The sequence below is a fragment of the Pterocles gutturalis genome, unplaced genomic scaffold (genome assembly GCF_000699245.1).
Source record: "Pterocles gutturalis isolate BGI_N339 unplaced genomic scaffold, ASM69924v1 scaffold330, whole genome shotgun sequence".
Lineage (NCBI taxonomy): Eukaryota > Metazoa > Chordata > Aves > Pterocliformes > Pteroclidae > Pterocles > Pterocles gutturalis.
The window spans coordinates 1-9,006 of NW_010142991.1; the positions used below are offsets into that span (position 1 = coordinate 1).

At 48.3% G+C, this 9,006-nt stretch overlaps 1 protein-coding gene across 1 annotated transcript; it reads right to left on the reverse strand.

Moving 5' to 3' along the window:
* Positions 1 to 716: 716 nt before the first annotated feature.
* LOC104469826 (butyrophilin-like protein 2) lies at positions 717 to 8,541 on the reverse strand (the record flags this gene model as incomplete). The annotated part of the gene is made up of 6 exons (XM_010084534.1): positions 717 to 737; positions 1,310 to 1,405; positions 1,729 to 1,749; positions 5,434 to 5,694; positions 6,337 to 6,600; positions 8,200 to 8,541. Coding segments are annotated over 6 exons (1,005 nt in total), but the record flags the coding sequence as incomplete, so codon positions are not given.
* Positions 8,542 to 9,006: the final 465 nt, after the last annotated feature.

Here is a 9,006-nt window from a genome sequence, read left to right on the forward strand (position 1 = left end):
AGAAAAAATTAAAAAAATAAAAAAATACATTTACGAAAAGAAAAAAGAAATCTAAAAAAAGAAAAATTTAAGAAAGGTAAGAAAGAAAGAATTTAAAGAAAATGAAAAAATATTTTAAACAGTAAGAAAAACCAAATTCCAAACTTTGAAAAGATTTTCCAACTCCAAAGTTGGGTGAATTTTCCCAATTTCTCCGAAGGGGGGAGTAGGGAGTGCGCTTTCCGGTGAGTTTCGGGGTCGGTGCAACCGTGAGAGGTTTGTGCAATAGTGGCTGGGGGGGGGGGGGGGGGGGGGGGGGAGGGGAGCAGGGAAGGGAGGTGGAGAAGATGTGACCGGCAGAGAGTCTACAAACCGAGCTGCTGAGAAGTCGAATCAGATGATTAAATATTAAATATTTGCTACGGCAGAATCAGCGGAGCTTGTGCTTTTATGGGTGAGAGATGACAAGACAACCCAACAGGGGAGGATCATGATGTCCTGCGATGTGAGTTTAGGGGTTGAGCTCGCGGGTTGGCGTCTGTAGGTGAAAACCGTTGAGTTTTGGATGAATGTCAGAGCATGTGAACAGAAAGGTGTGAGTTGTGCACCAGGAAAGGCTTTGAAGCCCTGGGAGGTCGTTATGAGCTCTGTGTTCATTGTCCTATAAAAGAAGAACCATCCCTTCCTCTCTTCACGCTTTCACTGGTTTTAAGGGACTTAAGAAATTAACTACTTACCGATTTCTTTCCTCTGATCCACTGCAAACAAGAAAAACACACGGAGAGAAAGTGTTACTATGGATTCGACGTCAGTACGTGGTAACACTGCAGCATGGCTCTGGGTACAGAGAACTCTCTTAATACCAAAAATTCATCCATATCCTGAAATGCCGTATTTTAACCCGTGATTTCTGAAGTCACCGTGAGTTTCCATGCGGTCAGGTCTAAATGACATTCATGGTCATTCCTAAATGGGTTCCTGTTCTTCCTACGCGTACAAGGAACTTCCAACGCATAGGAGTTGGCTTTTTCCAACTGGAAAGGCTGAGAGGCACAAGCGATACGAGAGAATCTGTGGTACATCAGAGGGTGGCAGACATAAACATATAGCCAGGTCGTTAAAGCTGGAGGGAAATAAATTATGTGAGAAAAATATCGACAGGACCATTGGAGCTACTGGGAGTTATTCCCATGGATTAGGATTGGCTTAATCCTGGAAAGAGCTTCCTGAAGATTCATGTGACATATTTCCAAGGAATATGAAGAGCAAAATACATACAACTTTCAGTGCCAAGAAACATGAAAACATGGAGGCAACCAGAAAGACTCACCGTCCTTGGCACGCAGGTTCTCTGCCAGGTCGCCGTGGGCAGCAAGAGAAGAAGACACCAAGTCAGGCCAAGAACCACAATTTACAAACCAGTCCACTCTGGGACAAAAGTGACAAAAAGTGACAAAAAACCTGGCATGGTGGATGGCTCCTGCTCCTTGGAGCTGCATCTCACAAGCTTCTGACTCTGGTATCTTCGACCCCCCATCATTACCCACTTTTCCACGAGGCCCCAGGGCCGGTTGGTGGCTCAAGTTCTCCAGCCCCATCAGCCCCATCATGAGCTTCCCTCTCATCCTTCCTTCACTCTCCTGCCAGCACCAAATCCTCCAACCAGAACACCACAAGCAAAACCATGAAGACCCCCAAAACCTCACATGAGCTGGCTCACATGACCTCCAGGGAGACAGGGACACTCACCAATCTCCTTCTCCAGGTTCTCTGCAAGAAGAGGGGAGAAAAGAAGGACAACTTACCTAGAACCCCACCTTGAGTCCAAGGAAGACGGGGGGGAAAATCCTGGGTCTTATTTGTCAAGGCAGACGTGGTCTCTGCCAACACCCAACCCCAGCCATGGTTTCCCCAAACACAGAGCCCTGGTGGCAGCACACTGCACGCAGTCACCCTTTTGGCACCCCTTCCTGTCCCACCTTGCGCTTGGAGCTCCTCTACAAATGGGGGTTGTGGAGAAAGGGGAGCGATCAAGGCTGCCCAGGAAGGAATTGCTGCCAGAATTGGGCACGGGGCTCTCTCAGCTCTGGGAACAAAAATGTGTAGCCCCAGGGTTGTTGAGACCCAGTGCCTCCGTGCCCAAGAGCTTCTCTCCCAGCAGTGAAGGCATTTGGTGAAGAAGAAAGACTCACCATTCCTTGAACGCAGTTCCTCTGCCGAGTCACCGTGGGCACAGAAGAAGAAGATGACATCAAGTCAGGGTGAGAACCACAAGGTCCTTGCAAGCCAGTCCACTCTGGGACGGTCCACCACAGGAACCGATGAAAAACTCCTCTGCCATGGCGGATGGCCCACACTCCTTGGAGCTACCCATCATCAGTCTCCGACTGTATTTTTTGCCACCAACCACAAACACCCACTTCTGTACCAGGACCCAGGGCTGGTCAGGGACTTGGGCTCTCCACCCCATCAGCCACACCATGGCCTTCCTTCAACATCTCCTTCCAACATCTCCTTCCCTCGACATCTCCTTCCCTCAACATCTCCTTCCCTCAACATCTCCTTCCCTCGACATCTCCTTCCAACATCTCCTTCCTTCAACATCTCCTTCCCTTGACATCTCCTTCCCTTGACATCTCCTTCTCTCAACATCTTCTTCCCTCAACTTCTCCTTCCCTCAACATCTCCTTCCCTCGACATCTCCTTCCCTCAACATCTCCTTCCCTCAACTTCTCCTTCCATCGACATCTCCTTCCTTTAACATCTCCTTCCTTCAACATCTCCTTCCCTCGACATCTCCTTCCCTCAACATCTCCTTCCTTCAACATCTTCCCCCGACATCTCCTTCCTTTGAGATCTCCTTCCCTCAACTTCTCCTTCCTTCAACATCTCCTTCCCTCGACATCTCCTTCCCTCAACATCTCCTTCCTTCAACATCTCCTTCCCTCAACTTCTCCTTCCCTCAACATCTCCTTCCCTTGACATCTCCTTCCTTCGACTTCTTCCCTCAACATCTCCTTCCCCCGACATCTCCTTCCTTTGAGATCTCCTTCCCTCAACTTCTCCTTCCCTCGACATCTCCTTCCCTTGACATCTCCTTCCCTCAACATCTCCTTCCTTCAACATCTCCTTCCCTCAACTTCTCCTTCCCTCAACATCTCCTTCCCTTGACATCTCCTTCCTTCGACTTCTTCCCTCAACATCTCCTTCCCCCGACATCTCCTTCCTTTGAGATCTCCTTCCCTCAACTTCTCCTTCCCTCGACATCTCCTCCCCTCGACATCTCCTTCCTTCAACATCTCCTTCCCTCAACATCTCCTTCCCTCAACTTCTCCTTCCTTCAACATCTCCTTCCCTCAACATCTCCTTCCCTCGACATCTCCTTCCCTCGACATCTCCTTCCCTCAACATCCCCTCAACTTCTCCTTCCATCGACATCTCCTTCCTTTAACATCTCCTTCCTTCAACATCTCCTTCCCTCGACATCTCCTTCCCTCAACATCTCCTTCCTTCAACATCTTCCCCCGACATCTCCTTCCTTTGAGATCTCCTTCCCTCAACTTCTCCTTCCTTCAACATCTCCTTCCCTCGACATCTCCTTCCCTCAACATCTCCTTCCTTCAACATCTCCTTCCCTCAACTTCTCCTTCCCTCAACATCTCCTTCCCTTGACATCTCCTTCCTTCGACTTCTTCCCTCAACATCTCCTTCCCCCGACATCTCCTTCCTTTGAGATCTCCTTCCCTCAACTTCTCCTTCCCTCGACATCTCCTTCCCTTGACATCTCCTTCCCTCAACATCTCCTTCCTTCAACATCTCCTTCCCTCAACTTCTCCTTCCCTCAACATCTCCTTCCCTTGACATCTCCTTCCTTCGACTTCTTCCCTCAACATCTCCTTCCCCCGACATCTCCTTCCTTTGAGATCTCCTTCCCTCAACTTCTCCTTCCCTCGACATCTCCTCCCCTCGACATCTCCTTCCTTCAACATCTCCTTCCCTCAACATCTCCTTCCCTCAACTTCTCCTTCCTTCAACATCTCCTTCCCTCAACATCTCCTTCCCTCGACATCTCCTTCCCTCGAGATCTCCTTCCCTCAACATCTTCTTCCTTCAACATCTCCTTCTCTCGACATCTCCTTCCCTCAACATCTCCTTCCTTCAACATCTCCTTCCTTCGACATCTCCTTCCCTCAACATCTTCCCTTATGCTCCTGCCTCCACCAACACCAAAGCCTCCACCAGCCTGGACACCACCAACCACCCACCATGGCAACCCCAAGTCTCACTTCTTGCAAGGACCATGGCTGCTACGAGAGGTTCCTTCCACCAGGAACATGTAGTGGAAGGAAGAGGGAAACCAGGGAGATGTTGCCTCCAGCCCAGCTGTCTCTCAGCCTTCCAGACACCGGTCACGCTCCCACTGCAGACCCTCCTGTCTCTCTGGTGGGCTCAGGGTTGACTTCACCTGCACGGTCCCACCCTGACACCACATCCCACGATCCACTCACACACGTGGCCCCCAGGGAGTCAGCAGCACTCACCAATTTCCTTCTGGTTTTCTGTAAGATAAAAAACGGAAGAATAATTCTCTCTCTTGGGCCACCACTTCTCCCTTTGACTCAACACCAAAGACCACAGAGCCTTCATGATGGAGACTGTCACCAACCGGACCCTCCAGTCATGAGAACATCCCACCAGCCCTGCCCAGTGCACACTGGGCCAGGAGAAGAGCCCAGGACCCCAGGAAGAGGACAACCATTGCGCTGGCAGGTGTCCACTTATGAGGTTGCATCGTGGGCAACCAAAGACGTTAAATTCTGAACATCAACACTTACCGGTCTTCCTCTGAAAGGGTGCTGAAAGGCAAAGACATCATGAATAGTAACTCCACAGCAGCTATTAGGACACCCCCCCAAAAAAATGAAGAGTCAAACCTGGCCCACAGCCAGCTGTGGGGCTGATTCTTCGCTGCCAAGAAGAACGGGGCAATGGGGACATAGCTCACCTACTAAAATAATGAGAAGAAGGAAGAAGACAATCCAGAAGTTACTGTTTTCTGAAAAATGGAGAAAAAGCAAGACAAAAATAACATCAATTGAGAAGTTACTGTTTTCTGAAAAATGAAGAAAAAGCAAGACAAAAATAACATCAATTTTCTTGCCGTGTAGCAGACGCATACGCATACGCAGGGTGGCCGTGGGGTCACATCATCTGAAATATTTGGACAACAGAAGAACACTTTCAGCCAAAAAAAAATTCATCTGGAAATACGATGAAGAACACAAAAAGTCTTAAAGAAAGCTGAAATGAGACTTTTGTAGTTGCATTTTAAATTCACTGTCCTGTGTCCGAGAATTTTCCACATACACATGCTCAAAACCAGATTTGAGGTAAACTGGGAAGTTGGTTGGTTTTTTTTTTTTTTTTCTCCTTGGGAAGTTAATTGCTGCGTACCTGACTGCTGAGCAATCTGTGGGTTGCATTCCCTATCAGTGGCCACAAAAGAAGGAGGGGGTTGTCCGCAGGGTATCTCAATGGAGCTTTCGATTGCAAAAATATTGTCCATCTCGTGGAGAATGCTTGTCTGGGCCAGTGAAGATAAATCTTCTCCTTGGGGGTTAACCCACATCACTTCGGGCTTTACGTAGGAACCTCTTATTCTGCCCTTGTATGTGCAAGTGTTTGACTGTGGCGCGATAATTTCGTTCATGGAACCTGTAACAGAGAAAATTTAACACCACCCCGTCTGGCACAATGCAGACATACCCGGTACACCGTGAAAGACATCTCATAGAACACCTGCACCGTAGTTGTTTCATCTTGAATCAAAACCATCTGGCTTTTGAGCATTTTAGTTTTACTAATTCCATACTTGAACGAGTCCTATGAGCTTTCTGTGCGTGAGATTGCAACAGCTGAAATAAACGAAACCAGGACTGTGTATGAGCTCTTCACAAACTGTAAGTGATACAGGGTGTTGCTTCAGGTGAGAAGGTAAAAAACCAAAGTGATGCTAAAAAGATGACAACACTCAGGTTCAGACTGTTAAAAATAAGGGAAAACTATGTTCACCTTGAGCTCTAGCTGAACTTGGCCCAAAGAGGCCGAACAGTGAGAAGATCGCTCTCAGCACTTTCCTGGGTCATCACGTTCATGACGTTCCTCTGAAGATGCCACAAGACCAACCCAAACCTCCATTGCCCAACAGCAAAGATTTCTCCTGAAGGGTAGGATTCTGCCAGATCCTTGGGGCTTCAGGGAAGGTACCAAGACCTGTCCAACTGCAGCTCTTCTGGTGAAAATTGAGGTGCCTGATTCCCTCAACAAAGCAGATGGGGGTGTAAAAACGTGACCTACCTGGCCGGCTTAGCTTGGATTTGGTGAGTTTGACTACGCACACCACGTCTACGTTATCGCAAGGCACCGTGATGATGCTTTGCACCGTGAAATGGTCTCTATCGCTCCAGGTGACGTTGGTCTTGGCCTCCACATTTACTGTGTCTCCTCCGTAGTTCATCCAAATCACGTCAGGCTTGGGGTACCATTGTTTCGACTTACACGTGTAGCGACACATCCTCTCCTCTTGCACATCCCTGTCCAGTGTTGGCTTATACCCCATCGCTGTAACAGAGTCAGTCCATGAGTATGAAACAGAGTTACTGCAAAAAAACAGCAACAACATCAAAATAAATCAACAAAACGCCGAAATCCTCATTATTTTGCTCTAAAAATTCCTAGCGCAAAAAAAAAGAACTACACATGGAGAGATCGAAGGGGCCAGTTACCTGGATTCCAACAGTGGTGAGCATCAGGGCATCTTACCCCGGAGATATAGGGAACCCTGGTGAGCCTGGGTGATCAAAGATCTAGAAAACTGTCTGGGAGTTTGGAAAATGGATGAGCACTGTCCACGTGGCTGAGGAGGATGTGCTACAGGTCCATAAAAACAGAATGGTGTGGAGGGGAAGGAGAGCAAGGAATTTTTTCATGTCTTGTCCAACACCAAAATGGGGCATCAAGCCTAGCACATGGAAGAAGAAGAAAAGAAAGAAAAGAAAAGAAAAGAAAAGAAAAGAAAAGAAAAGAAAAGAAAAAAAGAAAAGAGTGAAAAAAAGGAAGAAGGGAAGGGAAGGGAAGGGAAGGGAAGGGAAGGGAAGGGAAGGGAAGGGAAGGGAAGGGAAGGGGAAGGGGAAAAGCAGAAAAAGAGTGAGAAGGGAAGGGAAAGGAAAAGAGAAAAGAGAAAGAAAAAAGACAAAAAAGAAAAAAGAAAAAAAGAAAAAAGAAAAATAAATATTCATGGAATAGAAACAACTCTAGGTTGTTTATACAGGGATATTCAGCACCTCTGTAGGGATTCTATAGGGATATTCAGCATCTTAATGCAGTTCCCTGCTGCACTACTTCCCACCTGACAAGCCCTGTCCCCCTCCATGTCCAGCTTTTAGATACTGAGAACTGAAACAAGTCTTTCCAGCTACTTCCTCCGTCTTTGCTTATTTCCCCTTTTCTACAAGTAACCGTTACGCGTGACGGAGCCCTGCTTTCCTGGAGGTGGCCAAACACCTCCCTGCCCATGGGAAGTAGTGAATGAATTCCTCGTTTTGCTTTTATTGCATGTGCAGCTTTTGCTTTACCTGTCTTTATCTCAACTCATGAGTTTTTGTACTTTTACCCTTCTGATTCTCTCCTCCATCCCACCAGGGCAGGGAGTGAGGAAGCGGCTGGGTGGTGCTTCGCTGCCTACTGGGGTTGAACCACGACAAGGTCTCAGCTCTTGTTGTGGGTAAGGACTGAGCAGCAACCACACGCCGTGTGGTTGATCCCTTCCCCCGCCTTCCCCCTCCCGGTAAGATGGTGGAAAGAATAATAAAAAAAAAAAAAAGGTGGAACCTCATGAGTTGAGGTAACAACAGATTTTAAAAATACAACACGAGAATTAGAGAATGAACACACAGTGGAAAGACTTCACTGCACCAAAACCCCGCACAAGCCCCACACCCCTCTCCCAGCCAGCTTCCCCCTATATCCCGGGCATGATGTCAGCATGGGATGGAATATCCCCTTGGCTATGTCCACCTCCCAGCTTGGGTGAGAATTAACCCTATCCCAGCTGAACCCAGGACAGCTCTCCAGCAAGAAATAGGCAGAGCCGCAGAGTCATGGTGGAAACTGAGCTCAGGATGGTCATCAAAATTTCACTGTGAAAATCTCCCTGCTTACCCGTAACCTCAAGGCGAGTCGTAACCTCCTGCGTGACAACGCTGCCGTTCACTGCACAAACATACGTCCCCTCGTCGGCTATTTGCACACGCCGGATAACCAATAGAAGTGCTCTTCTCTGCCAGTGTCCCACAATCCTCCGCTGCTCTTCGTCCTGGCACTGCTCCACCACTCCACCCACGCTGGAGGAAGAGCACAGCGGAGCATCCCTCCCCTTTTCTGTTTTGTACCAAAGCACGCTCGTGTTCACGGGGATGCCGTCTGCCAGCTGGCAGGACAGCGTCACTTGCTCTCCAATGAGGACAACGGGCAGCTCAATGCTGATGGTGACGGACACTTCACCTGCAAGGAAGAGGTGGGAGCAGATGCATTGATTTTCCCCACCTTTCCCTTCCATAGAGGGAAGAAAGCCACATTTGTGAGCTGAATCCCAAACAGAGATCTGTGCTCTAGGTTAGCCTCGTACAATAGCGAGGAGAGAGTCTTGAGTGATTGCTACGCCGTCCTCCAGGTACCCATGAGCTTTACAAGTTACCAAATTTCCTGGTTTTATAGACGTTGGTTGTGTTACATGTACTCACAGATCACACTCATGGATATTTAAGAATTAATTCACGGATTGATTCAGGAAGACAACAGGTGGGCTCGTGCAAACCAAAGCTCACGGAGCTAGGAGTAAATTCCCACACCCGAGGTGCAAGGATCTGTGCGGTGATCTGCACGCTTGGCGAATTGACAACCTGCAAAGCGATCTCTGCAGGCTCTTGCTCTCCGCCGACACTGGCTTTGTGACCTGGGAGAGACTAA